Genomic DNA, 25233 nt, shown 5'->3' on the forward strand with positions numbered 1-25233 from the left:
CTTATGAGGAAATCCCAGACTCAATTCATAACTTCTTCGTCATTGCAGCTGCTGTGGTACCACCCTAACTGCCCTCAGGCTAGAGAAGGAACAAAGGGCCTAGTTGTTATGCTGGCACCTCCAGCACCAACCACCACATGGAGAGGACTCCAGTGCCTCCAAACTGGGAGCCCACACCCCCCACTCTCCACCAGGTAGAGCCCCCACTCAGGACCACATAACAGCTGCCCCATCCATGGCTGAGCATACCCACTGGTAGTGGCTTTGAGTTTCTGTGGGGAGAGCCTTCCAGAGACAACAAAAACACCTCTGCCACTATCACAGAAGTTGTTCTGCTCCTACTGCCATTGGTCTGGGTTAAAAATAAAGAGCCTAAGGGCCACAGCAGAGCTTACAGAACACCACAGTCACCATACAGAGGGAAGACCAGTCTCTCCTCTCTGTGAGCCCGCAACCCCCAACTCCTCAACAAGTGGAGCTCCCAGCTCAGGCCAGCAGTATAGGTACCCCACCAGCTGGATGAACACTCCTCGTTGCAGCGGCTCCTTTTCTCTCAAAGGTATAGTTCCCAGGGGCAACTGAAAGCCCTTCTACCACTGCCTCTCTAGTGATATTGCCCCTGCTGCCTTTGGACTGGGAAAGGAGCAAAGACTCTAAGTCCCTTATCTATACCTCCAGCAAGCTGCAGTTACCCTAAGAAGAGAAGGCCATTCTGTCTCCCACAGGTCTCAACCACTTACCTGCTCATTATCAAACAGGTCTCCCTTTTTGGCTGGGGCCCACAGCACAGCACCCCATCCTAGGCCAATCACAGTAATTGCTTGCAGCTCCACATCTCCCTGCAGTGGAGCCCCAGGAGAAAAGCAATAGACTCCTGGCCACAACCACTGTTAACATGTCTTCCTCTGCTGCCTCCAAGTTGAGGAGGGAACATAAACTTTGAGATTACCCCAGAGCTGTGATGTGCAGCCTGCGAGTGCCAAGCTGTGAACTGCAGCCAGCACTCAGGTGGGAGAAGAGCCCACAATTTCAGAGCATTGATAGGAAGAACAGCTGCAACTATGAAAAAATATAGAGGAGTCACGTGACAGAACAAGAGCCTACCTACTGATCATTACACTTAAGTGCCATACAATGGGTTACACTCCAAACCTTACACACCAAAAATACTTTGCTAACTTACTGCCTGTGAAACCAAAGACAAGAAGTCACCTACAAATAAAGACCCTGCACAAAGCCTCAGCCCTCTGCAAAAAGCCAGAAAAGATTTCTACCGACTGTACTCAATCTACACCAAAGACAAAGGAATATCCACAGTGATTAGAAAGAAGCAGTGAAAGAACTCTGGCAACTCAAATGGCCAAAGTGTCTTCTGTCCTCCAAACGACAGCACTAGTTCTCCAGAAAGGGTTCTTAACCAGGCTGCAATGACAGAAATGGAATTCAGAATATTGATAGGGGTGTAGACTAGAGAGGGAAAATGGCAGATAGGAGGCAAGACTAAATTGCAACTCCCCCTCAGATGGACAGAGCAGCATGTGCAGACTCACATCATGAACTTGTGCTCCAGAACTACTGCAGGAATGTACCAGGAAATCCTAGAGAATCTACAGACCCTCTGAAGGAAGCAGATTGCTTCTTCAGAATGTGGGAGACAGCCCAAATACTGTGAGTGCCCAAACTGTGAAAGTGGGAAAAGGGGACCATCTGCCCTCGAACACACATTCTCACTGGCAAACCTGAAGGTCTAGATCATGGGAAAAGGATTTGACCTTACCTGGAGCTGAGTCAATTTAGAGAGCTGAGCAAAATAGAGGAGTAGAGGAAGCAGCGAGAAAAGCCCTGTGGGTTTTCTGGGTCCCCAGGGAAGCCATTTCTGATTTGTCACACAGGGGTCTTTGGGAAGGACTGCCAGATGAACTAGGAAAAGACCACAGGGAGAAGGAAACTTCAAGCTGAACTTTGTAACAATTCCAACCATACTCAAAGTCTCCTGGCCAGAACTCACGGGGTGTGAATCCGGTGTGCAGACTCAACAGGCAGGGAGGCGCAAAAGCCCTGCTTGCTTTCTTAGCTGGAGGCTGGTAGCTTGGAGCAATTTCTCAGCCCTGCTTCCCAATGCCTAGAAACAAACTCGGTGCTGTGGTGGTGGGGTTTTCACAACGGAAGTGAGACCAGCTTTTTGGGTTGAATGGGAGCTGGGTAAGGCCTGTAACTGCCAGCTTTTCCTCACTTCCCTGACAACCTGCATGACACAGCAGAGGCAGCCATAGTCCACCTGGAACATAACTCCATTGGACTGAGAACCAAAGCCCCTCCCCCACAGCAGCCACAGCAAGCCCTGCCCAAGGAGAGTCTGAGCTCAGACATGCCTAACCTTGCCCCCACCTGATGGTCCCTCCCTATCAACCAACCCTGATAGTTGAGGACAAAGGGCATAGTCTCTTGGGAGTTCCAGGGCCCTGCCCACCACCTGATCCTCCCTACACTACCACAGCTGATGCCCTCTTGAAAGTGCCACCTCCTGGCAGGACAACCAGCAAAAACTAGTGCATTAAACAATTACAACTAAGGATGCTCACAAAGTCCATTTCACTCCTGTGTTGCCTCCACCACAGCAGGTGCTGGTGTCCACAACTGAGAGACCTGAAGATGGTTCACATCACAGGATTCTGTGCAGACAACCCCCAGTACCAGCCAGGAGACTGGTAGCCCTACTGAGCGGCTAGATCCAGAGGAGAAAGGACAATTACTACAGTTTGGCTCTCAGGAAGCCACATCCCTAGGAGAAGGGGGAGAATGCTAGATCAAGGGAGCACCTTGTGGGACAAAATAATCTGAACAGCAGCCCTCAGCCCCAGATCTTCCCTCTGACATAGCCTCCAAATAAGAAGGAACTAGAAAAACAATTCTGGTAATATGACAAAACAAGGTTCTTTAAAAACCCCCCAAAATTACACTAGGTCACCAGCAATGGATCCAAACCAAAAAGGCATTCCTGATTTGCCTGAAAAAGAATTCAGATGGTTGATTATTAAGCTAATCAAGGAGGCACCAGAGAAAGGTGAAGTCCAATTCAATAAAAATTTTTAAAAAATGGTACAAGATATGAGGGGAGACATTTCAGTGAAATACATAGCATAAATAAAAAAACAATTACAACTTCAGGAAATAAAGGACACACTTAGAGAAATGCAAAATGTACTGGAAAATCTCAGCAATAGAATCGAACAAGGAGAAGAAAGAACATCAGAGCTTGAAGACAGGGTTTTTAAATGAACCCAGTCCAACAAAGACAAAGAAAAAGGAATGTTTTAAAAATGAACAAAGCCTCCAAGAAACCCGAAGAAATTTAATCTCTTAACAGATCAATAACAAGCTCCACAACTGAATCAGTAATAAATAGCCTACTAACAACAACAACAAAAGGCCAGGACAAGATGGATTTACAGCCAAATTCTACCAGATGTACAAAGAAAAGCTGCTACCATTCCAACTGACACTATTCCAAAAAACTGAGGAGGGAGGACTTCTTCCCAACTCACTCCGTTAGGCCAGCATCATCCTGACATCAAAACCTGGCAGATACACACAAACAAAAAAAAATCTTCAGGCCAGTATTCCTTATGGACATAGATGCAGAAATCCTCAACAAAATACTAGCAAACTGTATCCAATAGCACATCAAAAGCTAATTCACCATAACCAAGTAGGCTTTATACCTGGGATGTAAAGTTGGTTCAACACATGCAAATGAATTAATATGATTCATCACATAAACAAAAATAAAGACAAAAGCCACATGATTATCTTAATAGATGCAGGAAAGGCTTTCAATAAAATACATCATTCCTTCATGTTAAAAACCCTAAATAAACTAGGCATTGAAGGAACATACTTCAAAATACTAATAGCTGTCTATGACAAACCAACAGCCAACATCATATTGCATGGGCCAAAGCTGGAAACATTCCCCTTGAAAACAGGAACAAGATGAATATGAACTGTCTCATTCAACATAGCATTAGAAGTCCTAATCAGATCAATCAGGAAAGAGAAAGAAATAAAAGTTATTCAAATAGGAAGAGAGGAAGTCAAACTACCCCTTTTGGTAGACAACATGATTCTATGTCTAGAAAACACCATAGTCTGCTCCAAAGCCCTGTGAATTCATAAATAACTTCAGCAATGTTTTAGGATAGAAAATCAGTGTACAAAAATCAGTAGCATACACCAACAACATCTAAGTTCAGAGCGAAAACAGGAATGCAGTCCCATTTACATTTGCCACAAAAAGAATAAAATACCTAGGAATACAGCTAACCATGGAGGGGAAAGATCTCTGCAATGAATATTACAAAACACTGCAGAAATTAATCAATGATGACACAAACAAATGAAAAACTTTCCATGCTCATGAATACGATGAATCAATATTGTTTAAATGGCTGTATTGCCCAAAGCATTTTACAGATTTAACCCTATTCCTATCCAACTACCAACATCATTTTTCACAGAATTAGAAAAATACTATTCTAAAATTTATATGTAACCAAAAATGAGTCCAAATAGCCAAAGCAATCCTAAGATAAAAGAACAAAGCCAGAGACATCACACTACCCAAATTCAAACTATATTACAAGGCTAGAGTAACCAAGACAGCATGGTACCGGCACAAATGCAAACACATAGACTAATGAAACTTGTTAGAAAAACCCAAAATAAGGCCACACAAATACAACCATCAAATCTTCAACAAAGTTGACAGTAACAAGAAATGAGCAGAAGACTCCTATTCAAATGGTGCCAGGGTAACTGGTTAGCCATATGCGAAAGACTGAAACTGGATCTTTTCCTTTCACCATATACAAAACTCAACTCAAAATAGATGAAAGACTTACTTAAATATAAATCTTAAAACTATAAAATAAATCCTAGAAGAAATCCTAGGAAATACCATTCTGGACATAGGCCATAGTAAAGATTTCATGACAAAGACTCCAAAAGCAATTGCAACAAAAACAAAATTTGACAAGTGGAACCTAATTAAACTAAAGAGCTTTAACACAGGAAAAGAAACTATCAACAGAGTAAACAGAAAACCTACAGTATGGGAGAAAATGTTTTCAAACTATGCATCTGATGTGGTTTAGATCTGTGTCCCCACCAAATACCATGTCAAGTTATAATCCCCAGTGTTTGAATTGGGGCCTGGTGGGAGGTGATTGGATCATGAGGGTGGTTAATCCTGAGTGGTTTAGCACAATCCCTTGGTGCTATTCTCATGATAGTGCGTGATTTATCATGAAATCTGGTTGTTTAAAAATGTGTAGCACCTCCCTGCTAGAACAGCCATTCCAAGTGGGAGAAATTGACCAAAACAAAGGGGTAACAGGGCCCATGCAAGTCCAAAATACAGTGGGGCAGTCAAATGTTAAAGCTCCAAAATGATCTCCTTTGATTCCATGTCTCACATCCAGGTAACACTGATGCAAGAGGTGGGTTCCCATGGTCTTGGGCAGCTCTGGTCCTGTGGTTTTGCAGGGTACAACATCCCTCCTGGCTGCTTTCACAGGCTGGCATTGAGTGTCTGTGGCTTTTCCAGTTGCAAGGTGCAAGCTGTTGATAGATCTACCTTTCTGGGGTCTGGAGGATGGTGGCCCTCTTCTCACAGCTCCACTAGGCAGTGCCCCAGTAGGGACTCTGTGTGGGACCTCCAACCCCACATTTCTCTTCCACACTGCCCAAATAGAGGTTCTCCATGAGGGCCCTGCCCCTGCAATAAACTTTTTCCTGGGCATCCAGGTGTTTCCATACATCTTCTGAAATCTAGGCGGAGGTTCCCAAATCTCAATTCTTGACTTCTGTACACCCACAGACTCAACAACATGTGGAAGCTGCCAAGGCTTGGGGTTTCACCCTCTGAAGCCACAGCCTGAGCTCTACATTGGCCCCTTTCAGCCATGGCTGGAGAGGCTGTGACACAAGGTACCAAACACTAGGCTGCACACAACACAGGGACCCTGGGCTTGGCCCAGAAAACCACTTTTTTGTCCTAGGCCTTTGGGTCTGTGATGGTCTCTGACATGGCCCCATGGTCTTGGGGATTAACATTAAGCTCCTTGCTACTTATGCAAATTTCTGCAGCCAGCTTGAATTTCTCCCCAGAAAATGGTTTTTTCTTTTCTATCACATTGTCAAGCTGCAATTTTTCTGAACTTTTATGCTCTGCTTCCCTTATAAAACTCAAGTCACCTCTTGAATACTTTCCTGCTTAGAAATTTCTTCCACCAGATACCCTAAATCATCTCTCTCAAGGTCAAAGTTCCACAAATCTCTAGAGTAGGGGCAAAATGCCACCAGTCTCTTTGCTAAAACGTAACAGGAGTCACCTTTGCTCCAGTTCCCAACAAGTTCCTCATCTCCATCTGAGACCACCTCAGCCTGGACCTTAATGTCCATATCGCTATCAGTATTTCGGGCAAAGCCACTCAACAAGTCTCTAAAAAGTTCCAAACTTTCCCAAATATTTCTGTCTTCTTCTGAGCCCTCCAAACTGTTCCAACATCTGCCTGTTACCCACTTCCAAAGTTGCTTCCACATTTTCCGGTATGTTTTCAGCAACACCTCACTCTACTGGTACCAGTTTACTGTATTAGTTCATTTTCATGTTGTTGATAAAGACATACCCGAAACTGGAACAAAAAGAGTTTTAATTGGACTTACAGTTCAACATGGCTGGGGTGGCCTCAGAATCATGGTGGGAGGCAAAAGGCACTTCTTACATGGTGGCAGCAAGAGAAAAACGTGGAAGAAGCAAAAGCAGAAATCCCTGATAAACCCATCAGATCTCATGAGACTTATTCACTATCACGAGAACAGCACGGGAAAGACAAGCCCCCATGATTCAATTACCTCCTCCTGGGCCCCTCTCTCAACAAGTGGGAATTCTAGGAGATACAATTCAAGTTAAGATTTGGGTGGGGACACAGCCAAACCATATCAGTCATAAACTGTTACTAGCCCCAAATCATCCTTCTTGTTAATGAGAAGGAAACTTCTACTGTTTTTTTTGGATGGGTCCTTACTGGTTCCAGTAATGCTGGTCAGTACAGAGAGTGATCACAGTTTGAGTGAGGCTGAGGAAGGCAAGAGATAATCCAATCTAAGATAATTAATCTCTCAACATGGAGATTTCAAAACACGTGAATTCCACAATTTGTCCCCAACAGGTGTCACAGTACTTTTGGGTTGAGGGAAGCTGCTAGGTTAAACTCATTGAAATATATACAATAAACTGCTATGTTCCACAAAAAAAAGGCCAGAAGTTCTGCGTCCACCTAAAGTAGAACACATTGGAAAAAATCCTAGGCCAATCAAGAGAGATCTAAAACTGTTATCCTAAATAAAAAACAGAGAGATGTTCTCCAAAATAAAATAATACTTTTAGGGGAATATACTGCAGTGGGAATTTGCATTCCATAATAAAACCATATGAGTTTTCAGGGAGGTAAAGGAAGAAAGTGGGTTTTTTAAAAAATGGAGATTATATGATTGCTTTGAGATAACTATCCTTGGCTACAAGGATCAATAACAAGAGTGGCACCAGCCTGAGGTTAGGCAGATGCTGGGCAGATATCATTTCAGAAGTATTTTCTTTTTAAGTTTGTGATGGTCTTTGTGCAACGTTTTGGCTTTTGCAGAGTCTTTTGTAATAGTTTTTGTTAGCAGGCGTTTGTGCATGAGAGCCATCCCTTTACGGTCTTACTTGGCTCTATTTGTCAGGCTTTCTTTGTTAGCTTGTTTGTGTTTGTATTTTTTTTTTTTAAATGACTCTATTATGATTCTGACAACTTACAAAACCAAGTTATGCCATAAATCATGATTTTGGGGATGCCATATAGATTGATTAAACCGAATGTTAGAAGTCAGGATTGTGTCAGAAGTTCAGCTCAAGGATAATACAAAAACAATTCAACCCCATAGAAGGCTGACAGAAACATAGCCAGATAGCAACCAGATATGTTGTTGGAAGTCATGGTGGAATTTCTCTCCAGGTTCCAGTACCCTAGAGAAAAACAAGAAAGTCCATGAGATAATTGAAGAGCATTGTGGAGTTTAGGGTAAGTGGTGAAGACCGGGCATGCTGTAGCCCTTCTGCCTTTAAGCACAGGCCAGTCATGTCTGTTCCACTGCCAAGTTTACTGTATTCAAGGGAGTGGCACAGCCTGCAGATAGCTGTGGGTATATCTAGAAGAGCAGGGATAGGAGTTGGAGCATGGTAAGGGACAAAAATAAAATTCTGCTCAAGTGAGGAAGAGGGCTATCATAATAACACATGCACATATAAAGGTGTTTCTGTGCACCGAGTAGATTAAAATAACATTAGAATTTGTCAATATATACATATACAGTTGGAGCCTAGAAGCTATATACATTTGGTCACTAGAATTGTGACAATGAGTTCTGGTACAGTATATATGAAATATGCAACAGAACCCTTTGCTTTTAGTTTATGCTAGTCAAGAGACTTCCAGAATTCTCAAGAGCCAAAAAAAAAAAAAAAAAACCTTATGTAGCTAGCACCTATTGTGTATCATTCATTTAACATTTATTGAACACCTACATCTCTCAGTAATGTTTCTAGGTTATGAGGACACAGACATGAATTAGACATTGTTTCTGACTTTAAGATGTTCAAAGGCATGTAAGAGTATGTAAGTTCAGACTTCTCTGTGTGTTAAGTGGAGGCCTAATTGCAAGTAGTTACAATATAACATTAGAAGCACTATTGTATGGGTATATATAAATTCCTTTTCATAAAATGAATTTGAAGGAACAACTCCATGTGTGGGTAATCATATGAAACAACACAGAGAAGATTGTATTTTACCCAAATCTTAACATATGAATTGGAATTTTCCAGATGGAGAAAAGGTGAAGGGAACTAGAGGCAGAGGACAAGGCATTAACAAATAGAAGCCTAAAATTGTCTGGTATGTTTGAGAAATAGCAAGAATTTAGACATGAAAATAGCATACATTTCACAGGGGTTGGGGATTAGGATGGGAAATGTGAGTTGAAGAGTAGGTTCATGACAAATGTTATATGTAATTTTAAGGCGTTTTGATTTTTGTCCTAAAGCCAGTAGGAAGTGATTTAAAATTTTCAAGAGAGTAACAGGAAAAAAAATCTCTGTATTTTAGAAAAATATTTGGAGCCAGTATGACACAGTGGTTAAAAACATGGACACTGGAGTCAGATTGGTTTTGAGTCATAAATTTGCCAATTATTAGTCATGTCATTTTTAGCAAACAACGTCTCTGAGCCTGTTTCTTAATCTGAAAAATGGCATAACAATAGTACCCAAATCCTGAGATTTTTGTGAGGAATAAATTAGATAATGCATATAGTATTCTTAACACAGTGTCCAGTATATAGTAAGAACTCAATAAAGGGTGGTTATTATGATGATTCTGAATTTAATGTGGAATGTGGGGTGGATCTAGGGTACTAATGTTCAGATGAGAAACAACGTAGGCTTGATATTAAAAAGTGGTAGTGTTAAAAGGATTTGGTTACTTACTGAATGTGGAGTATAAGGGAGGAAAGGAGCTTACCTTTACTCCTAGCTTTGTTTATAGCTGAGGTAACTGGGTGGTTGGTGTTGCCATTTAATATTATGGAGAATCCAGGAGAGGCAGGTTATGGATAAAGGCAGGAGCGACATGATGATCCTGGTTTGTGATTACGTGTTTCCCAGAGCCTAATGAGTTGCCAGAATTGCAGTTCTGAGGATTCAAAACTGGGGGAAACACCTGAATTGTAGAGGTTTCATCATCTTGACCTATTTTGTAATTAGATCCCAATATATATACATTGTCTCTTTAAATATTACATTTTAAATGGTGCAGTGTATTTTATCAGTAGTACATGAAGTTTTCTGAAAGCAAATCCATTGTTCAAAAGCTAAAATGGTTAGCCTTGAAGATTCTGCCCTAATGGGTACAATTTGTGAGCATGTATATGAGGTTAAAATAATAACAAGAAGCTACATGGTGGCATTTTCATACTATTTCAATCCTAAATTTCCTTGTGAGCAGTTATGACATGGTTAAAAGCGTAGCCCCGAAATGAGGTTACCTGGGTTCAAATCCTGGCTCTATTATTTGTTAATAAATGCTTCCAGGAGACTATTTAAATTTTGGGACTCAGTTTCCCTATCTGTAAATTGGAAGACAATAATGATAGTACTGCACAGTTTGTGGGTTTCACTTAGAAACCAGGGCTTGGCACATAGAAAGTGCTATATAAATATTAGTCATTGTTATCAATATCACAGAGCATGGTTTGGTGGAAAAAGTTTCTCTTGATTTCACCGTGAATCAGGAAACTAATTTGGGTTTGAAATTATTGAGTCCTCTAAAGGTTAACCTGATCACTTCTCCTCCGTGACCCAGGCTAGTTTAGGTAGGTAAACCTCACTCATCTCTCCCTCCATCAGAAGACTCACCTACCACACTGCTGTGTCATTTTCTATTTACTTGTCCCAGAGCCTGTAAAAACCATGATGGTAAGGTCTTTGTCTTGTTTATTGTTTAAGCCTACCTGGCAAATAACAGATCCTCAATAAATTATATATTGACTAGATGTATGTACATTCAGTTAACTTCTTTTCTTCATGGTTGCATTGAAGCTAACATGAAAACAGAACGAAAAACAAAAACCACATGATTATCTCAATAGATGCAGAAAAGGCGTTCCGTAAAATTCAACACTTCTTCATGTTAAAAACTCTCAATAAATTAGGTGTTGAAGAAATACACCTCAAAATAATTAGAGGCATCTATGACAAGGTCACAGCCAACATCACACTGAATGGGCACAACCTGGGAAGCCTTCTCCTTGAAAACAAGCACAAGACAAGAATGCCCTCTCAGCATTCCTATTCAATGTAGTAATAAAAGTCCTGGCCAGTGCAATTACGCAAGACAAAAACATAAAGAGCATCTAAATAGGAAGAGAGGAAGTCAAACTACCCTGTTTGCAAATGACATGATCCTATATGTAGAAAACACCATAGTCTCGGCCCAAAAGCTCCTTAAGCTGATAAACAACTTCAGCAGAGTCTCAGGATACAAAATCAATGTGCAAAAATCACTAGCACTCCTATACACCAATAACAGTCAATTTGCAATCTGAAAGCCAAATCAGGAACACAATCCCATTCACAATTGACACAAATAAACAATATCTAGAAATACAGCTAACCAAAGGCCGGGCGCGGTGGCTCACGCTTGTAATCCCAGCACTTTGGGAGGCCGAGGCGGGCGGATCACGAGGTCAGGAGATCGAGACCACGGTGAAACCCCGTCTCTACTAAAAATACAAAAAAATTAGCCGGGCGTGGTGGCGGGCGCCTGTAGTCCCAGCTACTCGGAGAGGCTGAGGCGGGAGAATGGCGTGAACCCAGGAGGCAGAGCTTGCAGTGAGCCAAGACTGCGCCACTGCACTCCAGCCTGGACGACAGAGCGAGACTCCGTCTCAAAAAAAAAAAAAAAAAAAAAAAAAAAGAAATACAGCTAACCAGAAAGGCAAAAGATTTCTACAAATAGAATGACAAAACACTGCTCAAAGAAATCAAGGATGAAATAAATTCAAAAACATCCCATGCTCATGTATAGGAAGAATCAATATCATTAAAAAGGCAATACTGCCCAAAGCAATTTATAGATTCAGTGCTATTTCTATTAAACTACCAATGACATTCTTCACGGAACTAAAAAAAAAAAACAAAAAAAAACAGAAACTATTTTAAAATTCATATGGAACCAAACAAGGGACCGAATAACCAAGGCAATCTTAAGCAAAAAGAACAAAGCTGGAAGCGTCATGCTACCTGACTTCAAACGATACTACAGGGCTACAGTAACCAAATCATCATGGTACTGGTACAAAAACAGACACATAGAGCAATGAAACAGAACAGAGAACCCAGAAATAGATGATAAGCCATATACCTACAACTAACTGTCTGCTCTTTGACAAACCTGACCAAGAAAAAACAATGAGGAAAGGACTTCCTATTCAATAAGTGGTGCTGGGGTAACTGGCTAACTATATGCAGAAGATTAAAAATGTACCCCTTTCTTACACCATACACAAAAACTAACTCGAGATGGATTAAAGACTTAAATGTAAAATCCAAAACTATAAAAACACTGGACCAGATAACCTAGACAATACCATCCTGGACATAGCAATGGGCAAAGATTTCATGACGAAGATGTCAAAAGCAATTGCAACAAAAGCAAAAACTGACTAATGGGATTTAATTGAAATAAAGAGCTTCTGCAAAGCAAAAGAAACTATCAACAAAGTGAACAGAATGAAAGAAAATATTTGCAAACTGTGCATCTGACAAAGATCTAATATCCAGCATCTATAAGAAACATAAACAGCTGGACGCGGTGGTTCACGCCTGTAATCCCAGCACTTTGGGAAGCCGAGGTGGGCAGATCACAAGGTCAGGAGTCCGAGGCCAGCCTGGCCAATATGGTGAAACCCTGTCTCTACTAAAAATACAAAAATTAGCTGGGTGTGGTAGCGTGCGCCTGTAGTCCCAGCTACTCGGGAGGCTGAGGCAGAGAATCAGTTGAACCCGGGAGGTGGGGGTTGCAGTGAGCTGAGCCGAGATTGCACCACTGCACTCCAGCCTGGGTGACAGAAAGAGACTCCGAAAAAAAAAAAAAAGCATAAACACATTTACAAGAAAAGACACACAACCCCATTAAAAAGTGGGCAGAAAACATGAATAGACAGCTCTCAAAAAAAAGACTTTCATGTGGCCAACAAGCGTATGAAAAAAAATATTAACATCACTGAGCATTAGAGAAATGCTAATTCAAACCACAGTGAGATACCAGCTCACACCAGTCAAAATGGCTATTATTAAAAAGTCAAAAAGTAACAAATGCTGGTGAGGTTGTAGAGAAAAATAAACACTTATACATCGTTGGTGTGCAGGTAAATTAGTTGAACCATGGTAGAAGACAGTGTGGCAATTCCTCAAAGACCTAAAAACAGAAATACCATTTGACCCAGCAATCCCATTACTGGTTATATACTCAAAGAAATATAAATCATTCTACTGTAAAGACACACACACATGCATGTTTATTACAGCACTATTCACAATAGCAAAGACATGGAAGCAACATAAATGTCCATCAATGGTAGACTGGATTAAAAAATATGGTACATATACACCATGGAATACTATGTAGCCATAAAAAAAATGGGATTATGTCCATGTGGATGGATGAAGGCTATTATACTTAGCAAACTAACACAGAAGCAGAGAACCAAATACTACATGTACTCACTTATAAATGGGAACTAAATGATGAGAACACATAGATACAGAGGAGAACAACACACACTAGTGCTTATTGAAGGGTGGAGGGTGGGAGAAGGGAGAGAATCAGGAAAAATCACTAATGGGTATTAGGCTTAATACCTGGGTGATGAAATAATATGTGCAACAAACCCCCATGACACAAGTTTACCTATGTAACAAACCTGCACATGCACTCCTGAAATTAACATAAAATTTATAAAAAATAAAGATAGAGGAGGAAAAATAAAGTAACATGAAATTATTAACCTCTTATTGACAAAAAGAGTCAAATTCTGCAAAATATTTGAAAAGATTTATTCCAAGCCAAATATTAGTGACCATGGCCCCTGACAAAGCCCTCAGGAAGTCCTGAGAATATGTGCCCAGGGTGGTCGGGGTGCAGCTTGGTTTTATACATTTTAGGGAGATATGAGACTTTAATCAAATACATTTAAGAAATACATTGGTTTGGTCCATAAAGGGGGGACAACTTGAAGTGGGGGCTTCCAGTTTATAGATGGATTGAAAAATTTTCTGGCTGACAATTGGTTGAGTTAATCTAAAGACCTAAGATCAACAGAAAAGAATGTCTGGGTTAAGATAATGTTATACCCAAGCGAGTTAGAAAAACGCCACACTTTGAGACAAATTAAGAGTCCTTTATTAGCCGGTGACCGAGAGACGGCTAAGGCTCAAAATTCTCTCGGCCCCGAAGAAGGGGCTAGATTTCCTTTTATACTTTGGTTTAGAAAGGGGAGGGGGGTCTAGTTAAAACAATTTTACAGAAATAAAGTAGGCAAAAAGTTAAAAGGCTAAACGGTTACAGGAAAGTGAACAGTTCCAGGTGCAGGGGCTTTAAGACTATTACAAGGTGATAGACTCTGGGCTTTGGGCGTTATCAATCAGACGAATTCCTGGGAATTGCGGATATAGCTTGCCAGGGTATCTTATCAGTTAATTGCATTCTTGGATGTGCTGGGAGTCAGCTTGCACAGGTTAAGTCCTTGAGGAAGGGGCTGCCAGTGAAAGAGCCAAGATGAAGTCTGTCTGGTTCTCTTAGCTAAGGGAGAGTCAATTCAGGTGGAAACAAGGCTAGGTGATTAAAGGAAAAGGGGAAGTCTAAAAACAGGGTTAGTAAAAACAAGGTTGGGCATTACAATAAGAGGTTATGGAGACCAAAGTTCTTATTTGCAGAGGAAGCCTTCAGATAGTAGGCTTCAGAGAGAATAGGTTGTAAATGTTTCTTATGGGACTTAAGGTTTGTGTTGATGTTAATGCCAGAGAGGTATAATGAGGCATGTTTGACCCCTGCACTTTCCCTAATGGCCTGAAACTGTCTTTCAGGTTAAACTGTAAAAGAGCCCTGGCTGAGGAGGAAGTCCATTCAGATGGTTAGGGGGGTCTTAGAATTTCATTTTTGGTTTACACTCTTTAGGCATGGGACTAATATGATCTCTCCCCTACCATTGTGATTAGGCAATTTTTTAAGCACTAGCCCTGGCTAGTGGATACCCGGAGGTAAATTGGGAAATCACATGACACTGACGCTATTGAAAAATAAGAATACTTAGTGCATTGGCTGTGAGCCAAACCACAGTAATGTCTGTTTTGTAAGAATGAAGCAGGCAGAAACTTAAATAACCAACCTAGGAAAGTGATTCTCAAAGTGAAGTCTTCAGGCCATCATCGTCAGCATCATGTGGGAACTTCTCAGAAATGCAAATTCTTAAGGCCCACTTCATATGTGCTTAATCATATACTCTGGGAATTGTGGGGAAAAGAAAGAGAGATCAGCCTGTTACTGTGTCTATATAGAAGGAAGTAGACATAAGATACTCCATTTAGTTCTGTATTTGAGATGCTGTTAATCTGTGACCCTACCCCCAACCTTGTCCTTGCAAGAGACATGTGCTGTGATGACTTAAGGTTAAAAGGATTTTGGGTGGTGCAGAATGTGCTTTGTTAAACAAGTGCCTAAAGGCTGCTTATGGTTAAAGGTCATCACCATTCTCTTTAATCTAGAGAAAAAGAAAAACATGTGTCTTCTGCCCGTCCCTGGGCGATGGAACATCTCAAAGCACAGCACCGGTGATGGTAAAGATAATTGTGAAAACCGCCTTTAGGAATAAGATGGGGCTTGCTGGAGCAATACTGCTAAAAGGTTTATGGAGAGGTTCGCATATACATCTCAAAGCACAGCACCGGTGATGGTAAAGATAATTGTGAATAAATACTAAGGGAACTGAGAGGCCGGTGCCGGTGTGGGTCCTCTGTAAGCACAGCACCGGTCCCCTGGGCCCCGCTTTTCCTTCTCTACACTTTGTCTCTGTGTCTTATTCCTTTTCTCAAGTCTTTCGTCCCACCTAACGAGAAGCACCCACAGGTGTGGAGGGGCAGGCCACCCCTTCATCTGGCGACCAACGTGGAGGCGCTTTTCTCTAAGGTGAAGGTACGCTGGAGCGTGGTCATTGAGGACAAGTCGACGAGAGACTCCCGAGTACGTCTACAGTCAGCCTTGCGGTAAGCTTGTGCGCTCGGAAGAACCTAGGGTAACAATGGGGCAAACTAAAAGTAAATATGCCTCTTATCGCAGCTTTATAAAAATTCTCTTAAAAAGAGGGGGAGTTAAAGTGTCTACCAAAAATCTAAATACACTCTTTCAAACAATAGAACAGTTTTGTCCATGGTTTCCAGAACAGGGAACTTTAGATCTAAAAGATTGGGAAAAAATTGGCAAAGAATTAAAACAAGCAAGTAGGGAAGGTAAAATCATTCCACTTACAGTATGGAATGATTGGGTCATTATTAAAGTAGCTTTAGAACCGCTGCAAACAGAAGAAGATAGCGTTCCAGTTTCCGATGTCCCTAAAAGCTGTGCAGTAGATTGTGAAAAAGAGGCAGGGATAGAGTCCCAGAAAAGAAAAGAAAGTTCACACTGTAAATGTGTAGCAGAGCCGGTAATGGCTCGGTCAACGCAAAATGTTGACAATAATCAATTACAGGAGGTAATATATCCTGAAACGTTAAAATTAGAGGAAAAAGATCCAGAATTGACAGAGCCATCAGAGTCTAAACCACGAGGGCCAACTCCTCTTACAACAGCTCAGATGCCTGCAACCTTAGAACCTCAAATGCAGGTTAAACAAGTACAGACTCCAAAAAAAGATCAAGTAGGAAAAGATAGAGTCTCTGTCACGGCAATGCCAATCCAAATACAGTGTCCACAATATCAGCAGGTAGAAAGTAAGATCCAGCCGCCTGTAGCCTATCAATACTGGCCGCCAGCTGAACTGCAGTATCGGCAGCCTCCAGAAAATCTGTATGGACAGCCAGGAGCATTTCCAGTGCCACAGGGCAGGGTGCCATATCCTCAGCCGCCCACCATGAGACTTAATCCTACAGCACCGCCTAGTACACAGGGTAGTGCAATACATAAAATTATTGATGAGGCAAAAAAACAGGGAGATATTGAGGCGTGGCAATTCCCAGTAATATTAGAAGCAAGACCACCTGGAGAAGGGGCCCAAGAGGGAGAGCCTCCTGTAGCTGAAGCCAGATATCAGTCCTTTTCTATAAAAATGCTAAAAGAGATGAAAGAAGGAGTAAAACAGTATGGACCCAACTCTCCTTACATGAGAACATTGTTAGATTCCATTGCTCATGGACATAGACTCATTCCTTATGATTGGGAGATTCTGGCAAAATCATCACTCTCACCCTCTCAATTTTTACAATTTAAGACTTGGTGGATTGATGGGGCACAAGTACAGGTCCGAAGAAATAGGACTGCCAATCCTCCAATTAACATAGATGCAGATCAACTATTAGGAATAGGTCAAAATTGGAGCACTGTTGACCAACAAGCAATAATGCCAAATGAGGCCATTGAGCAAATCAGGGTTATCTGCCTTAGGGCCTGGGAGAAAATCCAAGACCCAGGAACCGCCTGCCCTTCCTTTAATACAATAAGACAAGGCTCTAAAGAGCCATACCCTGATTTTGTAGCAAGACTTCAAGATGCTGCTCAAAAGTCAATTACCGATGAGAATGCCCGTAAAGTCATAGTGGAGTTGATGGCATATGAAAACGCCAATCCGGATTGTCAATCAGCCATTAAGCCATTAAAAGGAAGGGTTCCCACAGGATCAGATGTAATCTCAGAGTATGTTAAAGCATGCGATGGAATTGGAGGAGCTATGCATAAAGCTATGCTTATGGCTCAGGCAATCACAGGAGCTGCTTTAGGAGGACAAGTGAAAACATTTGGGGGAAAATGTTATAATTGTGGTCAAATTGGTCATCTAAAAAAGAATTGCCTAGTCACAAATAAGCCAAATGTAACTACTCAAGCTACTACAACAACAGATAAAGGGCCACCTGGCCTATGTCCAAGATGTAAAAAGGGAAAACATTGGGGTAATCAATGTCGTTCTAAATTTGATAAAAATGGGCAACCACTGTCGGGAAATGAGAGGAGGGGCCAGCCTCAGGCCCCGCAACAAACTGGGGCGTTCCAAATTCAAGCCTTTGTTCCTCAGGGTTTTCGGGAACAACAACCCCCACTGTCGCAAGTGTCTCAGGGATTAAGCCAGTTATCACAATACAGCAATTATCCCCCGCCACAAGTGGCAGTGCAGCAGTAGATTTGTGTACTTTACAAGCAGTCTCTCTGCTTCCAGGGGAGCCTCCACAAAAAATCCCCACAGGGGTATACGGCCCATTGCCTGAGGGGACTGTAGGACTAATCTTAGGAAGATCAAGTTTAAATCTAAAAGGAGTTCAAATTCATACTGGTGTGGTTAATTCAGACTATGAAGGCGAAATTCAATTGGTTATTAGTTCCTCGATTCCTTGGAGTGCCAGTCCAGGAGACAGGATCGCTCAATTATTACTCCTACCTTACATTAAAATTGGAAACAGTGAGATAAAAAGAACAGGAGGGTTCGGAAGCACTGATCTGGCAGGAAAGGCTGCATACTGGGCAAGTCTGGTCTCTGAGAGCAGACCTGTGTGTAAGGTCATTATTCAAGGAAAACAGTTTGAAGGGTTGGTAGACACAGGAGCAGATATCTCTGTAATTGCTTTAAATCAGTGGCCAAAAAATTGGCCTAAACAAAAGGCTGTAACAAGACTTGTCGGCGTAGGCACAGCTTCAGAAGTGTATGAAAGTACAATGATTTTACATTGTTTAGGGCCAGATAATCAAGAAAGTACTGTTCAGCCAATGATTACTTCAATTCCTGTTAATCTATGGGGTCGAGATTTGTTACAACAATGGGGTGCAGAAATCATTATGCCCGCTCCATTATACAGCCCCATGAGTCAAAAAATCATGACTAAGATGGGATATATACCAGGGAAGGGATTAGGAAAAAATGAAAATGGCATTAAAGTCCCAATTGAGACTAAGAAAAATCTACAAAGAAAAGGAATAGGGTATCCTTTTTAGGGGCGGCCACTGTAGAGCCTCCTAAACCCATTCCATTAACTTGGAAAGCAGAAAAACCGGTATGGGTAAATCAGTGGCCGCTACCAAAGCAAAAACTGGAGGCTTTACACTTATTAGCAAAGGAACAATTAGAAAAGGGACACATTGAGCCTTCATTCTCACCCTGGAATTCTCCTGTATTTGTAATTCAGAAAAAGTCAGGCAAATGGCGTATGTTAATGGACTTAAGAGCCATAAACGCTGTAATTCAACCCATGGGGCCTCTCCAACCTGGATTGCCCTCTCCGGCCATGATTCCAAAAGACTGGCCTTTAATTATAATTGATCTTAAGGATTGCTTTTTTACCATTCCTCTGGCAGAGCAAGATTGTGAAAAATTTGCCTTTACTATACCAGCCATAAATAATAAAGAACCAGCCACCAGGTTTCAGTGGAAAGTATTACCTCAGGGAATGCTTAATAGTCCAACTATTTGTCAAACTTTCGTAGGTCAAGTCCTTCAACCAGTTAGAGACAAATTTTCAGATTGTTATATCATTCATTATATTGATGATATTTTATGTGCTGCAGAAACAAGAGACAAATTAATTGACTGTTACACATTTCTGCAAGCAGAGGTTGCCAACGCAGGATTAACAATAGCATCTGATAAGATCCAAACCTCTGATCCTTTTCATTATTTGGGGATGCAAATAGAAAATAGAAAAATTAAGCCACAAAAAATAGAAATAAGAAAAGACACGTTAAAAACACTAAATGATTTTCAAAAATTGTTAGGCGATATTAATTGGATTCGGCCAACTCTAGGCATTCCTACCTATGCCATGTCAAATTTGTTCTCTATCCTAAGAGGAGATCCAGACTTAAATAGTAAAAGAATATTAACCCCAGAGGCAACAAAAGAAATTAAATTAGTGGAAGAAAAAATTCAGTCAGCGCAAATAAATAGAATAGATTCTTTAGCTCCACTCCAACTTTTAATTTTTGCCACTGCACATTCTCCAACAGGCATCATTGTTCAAAATACTGATCTTGTAGAGTGGTCATTCCTTCCTCACAGTACAATTAAGACTTTTACATTGTACTTGGACCAAATAGCTACATTAATTAGTCAGACAAGATTACGAATAATAAAATTGTGTGGTAACGACCCAGACAAAATAGTTGTTCCTTTAACCAAGGAACAAGTTAAACAAGCCTTTATCAATTCTGGTGCATGGCAAATTGGCCTTGCTGATTTTGTAGGAATTATTGATAATCATTACCCAAAAACAAAAATCTTCCAGTTTTTAAAATTGACTACTTGGATCTTACCTAAAATTACCAGACATGAACCTTTAGAAAATGCTCTGACAGTATTTACTGATGGTTCCAGCAATGGAAAAGCGGCTTACACAGGGCCAAAGGAGCGAGTAATCAAAACTCAATATCAATCAGCTCAGAGGGCAGAGTTGATTGCAGTCATTACAGTGTTAGAAGATTTTAATCAACCTGTTAATATTATATCAGATTCTGCATATGTAGTACAGGCTACAAAGGATGTTGAGACAGCTCTAATTAAATATAGCATGGATGATCAGTTAAACCAGCTGTTCAATTTGTTACAACAAACTGTAAGAAAAAGGAATTTCCCATTTTATATTACTCATATTCGAGCACATACTAATGTACCAGGACCTTTAACTGAAGCAAATAAAAAAGCTGACTTACTGGTATCCTCTGCATTCATAAAAGCACAAGAACTTCATGCTTTGACTCATGTAAATGCAGCAGGGTTAAAAAACAAATTTGATGTCACGTGGAAACAGGCAAAAAATATTGTACAACATTGTACCCAGTGTCAAGTACTACACCTGCCCACCCAAGAGGCAGGAGTTAATCCCAGAGGTCTGTGTCCTAACGCATTATGGCAAATGGATGTTACCCATGTACCTTCATTTGGAAAATTATCATATGTTCATGTAACAGTTGATACTTATTCACATTTCATATGGGCAACATGCCAGACAGGAGAAAGTACTTCCCGTGTTAAAAAACATTTATTATCTTGTTTTGCTGTGATGGGAGTTCCAGAAAAAATTAAAACTGACAATGGACCAGGTTATTGTAGTAAAGCTTTCCAAAAATTATTAAATCAGTGGAATATTACACATACAACAGGAATTCCTTATAATTCCCAAGGACAGGCCATAGTTGAAAGAACTAATAGAACACTCAAAACTCAGTTAGTTAAACAAAAAAAGGGGGGAGACAGTAAGGAGTGTACCTCTCCTCAGATGCAGCTTAATCTAGCACTCTATACTTTAAATTTTTTAAACATTTATAGAGATCAGACTACTACTTCTGCAGAACAACATCTTACGGGTAAAAAGAACAGTCCACATGAAGGAAAACTGATTTGGTGGAAAGACAACAAAAATAGGACATGGGAGATAGGGAAGGTGATAACCTGGGGAAGAGGTTTTGCTTGTGTTTCACCAGGAGAAAATCAGCTTCCTGTTTGGATACCCACTAGACATTTGAAGTTCTACAATGAACCCATTGGAGATGCAAAGGAAAGTGCCTCCACGGAGACGGAAACACCGCAATCAGGCACCATTGACTCGCAGGATGAATCAAGTGGTGATATTAGAAAAACAGATGAAGTCACCACGCACCAAGAAGGCGGAGCTGCCAACCTGGGCACAGTTAAAGAAGCTGACACTGTTAGCTAGAAAAAGCCTAGCTAGCACAAAGGTGACACAAACCTCAGAAAAAATGCTGTTTGCAGCTTTAATGGTTGTATCAACGGTGGTAAGTCTCCCCATGCCTGCAGGAGCAGCTGCAGCTAATTATACCTACTGGGCCTATGTGCCTTTCCCGCCCTTAATTCGGGCAGTCACTTGGATGGATAATCCCATTGAAGTATATGTTAATAATAGTGTGTGGGTAGCTGGTCCCACAGATGATCGTTGCCCTGCAAAACCGGAGGAAGAAGGAATGATGATAAATATTTCCATTGGGTATCGTTATCCTCCTATATGTCTCGGGAGAGCACCAGGATGTTTAATGCCTGCTATCCAAAATTGGTTGGTAGAAGTACCTACTCTCAATCCCACCAGTAGATTTACTTATCATATGGTAAGCGGTATGTCACTCAAACCACAGGTAAACTATGTACAAGACTTCTCTTATCAAAGATCATTAATATTTAGGCCAAAAGGAAGACCTTGCCCCAAGGAGATTTCCATAAAAACAAAAGATTTAGTTTGGGAAGAATGTGTGGCCGAGAGTGCCGTGATTTTACAAAACAACACATTTGGAACTGTTATAGATTGGGCACCTCGAGGTCAATTCTACCACGATTGCACAGGACAAACTCAATTCTGTCCCAATGCACTAGTGAGTCCAACTGTTGATAGTGACTTAACAAAAAATTTAGACAAACATAGGTACAAGAAATTTCAGTCTTTCTACCCTTGGAAATGGGGAGAAAAGGGAACCTCTACTCCAAGACCAAAAATAATAAGTCCGGTTTTTGGTCCTGAACATCCAGAATTATGGAGGCTTACTGCGGCTACATACCACCTTAGAATTTGGTCTGGGAACCAAACTATAGAAACAAGAGATTATAAAACATTTTACTCTATCAACCTAAATTCCAGTCTAACAGTTCCTTTACTAAGTTGTGTAAAACCCCCTTATATGTTAGTCATAGGAAATGTAGTTATTAAACCAGACTCCCAAACTATAACATGTGAAAATTGCAGATTGTTTACTTGCATTGATTCAACTTTTGATTGGCAGCACCGTATTCTGCTTGTGAGAGCAAGAGAAGGCGTGTGGATCCCTGTGTCCATGGATCGACCATGGGAGGCCTCGCCATCCATTCATATTTTGACTGAAGTATTAAAAGGCATTTTAAATAGATCCAAAAGATTCATTTTTACTTTAATTGCAGTGATTATGGGATTGATTGCAGTCACAGCTACAGCCGCTGTGGCAGGAGTCGCATTGCACTCTTCTGTTCAGACAGTAAGCTTTGTTGACAATTGGCAAAAGAATTCCACAAGGTTGTGGAATTCACAATCTGGTATCGATCAAAAATTGGCTAATCAAATTAATGACCTTAGACAAACTGTCATTTGGATGGGAGATAGGCTCATGAGCTTGGAACATCGTTTCCAGTTACAGTGTGACTGGAATACGTCAGATTTTTGTATTACACCCCAAGTTTATAATGAGTCTAGACATCACTGGGACATGGTAAGACGCCATTTACAGGGAAGAGAAGATAATCTCACTTTAGACATTTCTAAATTAAAAGAACAAATTTTTGAAGCCTCTCAGAGTCACTTAAATATTGTGCCTGGAGCTGAGGTGTTAGATCAAGTGGCAAAAAATCTTTATGGATTAAACCCCACGACTTGGATTCAGTCTATTGGAAACTCTACTGCAGTAAATTTTGGAATTATGTGTCTCTGTTTGATCGGTTTGTTTTTAGTGTGCCGGACCAGTCGAAGAATCCTGCGCCAAAATCGAGAGAATGAACAAGCCTTCATCGCCATGGCACATTTATATAGAGGAAAAGGGAGGGAGAATGTTGCGGGAAGTCAGGGACCTTGAACTGAGGGACTGGCTGAAGCCACAGCAGAAAAGCATAAAATATGAAGATTTCATGGACATTTTATTAGTTTTCCAAAATTTATACTTTTGTAATATCTTATGTCTTTACTTTAATCTCTTAATCCCATCATCTTCTTTGTAAGCTGAGGAGGATATATGTCACCTCAGGACCCTGTGATGATTGCCTTAACAACACAAATTGTTTGTAAAGGACGTGTGTTTGAACAATACGAAAACTGGGCATCTTGAAAAAAAAAAAGAACGAGATAACAGTGGTGTTCAGGAAACAAGGGAGGTAACCTTAAACTGGCCGCCGGTGAGCCGGACGGAACAGAGCCATATCTTTTCTCCTTTTGCACACAAATAGGAGAGATATTGCTGAATTCTTTTTTTCAGCAAGGAATATCCCTGAGAAAGAGAATGCGCTCTGAGGGTAGGCCTATAAACGACCCCCTTGGAGGCGTGCCGCCTTTTACGGTTGAAGCCGAAGGGATGAAATAAGCCCCGGCCTCCTGTAGTGCTCCCAGGCTTATTAGGATGAGGAAATTCCCACCTAATAAATTTTGGCCAGTCAGGTTGTCTGCTCTCAAACCCTATTTCCTGATAAAATGTTATCAATGACTATGCGTGCCCAAAAATTTCATTGGCAATTTTAATTTCAATTTTAACACCGACCTGTGAACTCATCCTGCCTCCACTTGCTTTGTGATATTCTATTACCTTGTGAAGTATGTAATCTCTGTATCGTGATGACAATGGTAGTCTTGTTGAAAAGAAAAGGGGGAAATGTGGGGAAAAGAAAGAGAGATCAGCCTGTTACTGTGTCTATATAGAAGGAAGTAGACATAAGATACTCCATTTAGTTCTGTATTTGAGATGCTGTTAATCTGTGACCCTACCCCCAACCTTGTCCTTGCAAGAGACATGTGCTGTGATGACTTAAGGTTAAAAGGATTTTGGGTGGTGCAGAATGTGCTTTGTTAAACAAGTGCCTAAAGGCTGCTTATGGTTAAAGGTCATCACCATTCTCTTTAATCTAGAGAAAAAGAAAAACATGTGTCTTCTGCCCGTCCCTGGGCGATGGAACATCTCAAAGCACAGCACCGGTGATGGTAAAGATAATTGTGAATAAATACTAAGGGAACTGAGAGGCCGGTGCCGGTGTGGGTCCTCTGTAAGCACAGCACCGGTCCCCTGGGCCCCGCTTTTCCTTCTCTACACTTTGTCTCTGTGTCTTATTCCTTTTCTCAAGTCTTTCGTCCCACCTAACGAGAAGCACCCACAGGTGTGGAGGGGCAGGCCACCCCTTCAGGAATGAGATCCAAAAACTTGTGTTTTAATAAGCTTTCCGGGTGACTGATGCATGCTCAAGTCTGAGAACCACTGACTTAGACCAAAATTGTTTAGGTGTCTTTAAAATATATTCTGCTTGGTACAGTTGTCTAAATTGCTTATATTTCAGGCCTGGGTATAATTTTTCTCCAGGCCAGTTTCATTATGACATACTCTAACCTAACCCCTCATGCCATAAATACTCATAAGAAAAAGGGCACTAGGTGAGACTATAAATGTAGAGACACAGCAAATTTACCCAGGACTTCCAATTTCTTTCTAATTATTTCCCTTTATTACTAATCTTGTCGGCATCTTATGGCTGGCTATTGTTAGAGACAGGCAGTTTAATATACAGTTGTGAACTCCAAATATCTGAGACAGATCTCAGTCAATTTTGAAAGATTATTATGCTAAAGTTAAGCATTCACCTGTGATACAGCTTCAG

The 25233-nt window shown here is 41.0% G+C and overlaps 1 protein-coding gene across 1 annotated transcript; it reads left to right on the plus strand.

Moving 5' to 3' along the window:
• Positions 1-21380: 21380 nt before the first annotated feature.
• Positions 21381-24597, plus strand: LOC129476453 (endogenous retrovirus group K member 25 Env polyprotein-like). The gene is made up of 2 exons (XM_055269450.2): positions 21381-23385; positions 24201-24597. Exons 1-2 carry the CDS (start codon positions 21381-21383, stop codon positions 24284-24286), a joined length of 2091 nt encoding a protein of 696 aa, XP_055125425.2. The 3' UTR covers positions 24287-24597.
• Positions 24598-25233: the final 636 nt, after the last annotated feature.

Source organism: Symphalangus syndactylus, chromosome X (assembly GCF_028878055.3).
Source record: "Symphalangus syndactylus isolate Jambi chromosome X, NHGRI_mSymSyn1-v2.1_pri, whole genome shotgun sequence".
NCBI classification, from domain to species: Eukaryota; Metazoa; Chordata; class Mammalia; order Primates; family Hylobatidae; genus Symphalangus; species Symphalangus syndactylus.

Excerpts from the sequence above, each read along its gene's own strand:
- LOC129476453 (XM_055269450.2), top strand. The coding sequence starts at position 21,381 with ATGAACCCATTGGAGATGCAAAGGAAAGTGCCTCCACGGAGACGGAAA. Across the intron at positions 23,386-24,200 it reads TCGAGAGAATGAACAAGCCT|TGATGACAATGGTAGTCTTG; the intron begins TCATCGCCATGG and ends ATCTCTGTATCG.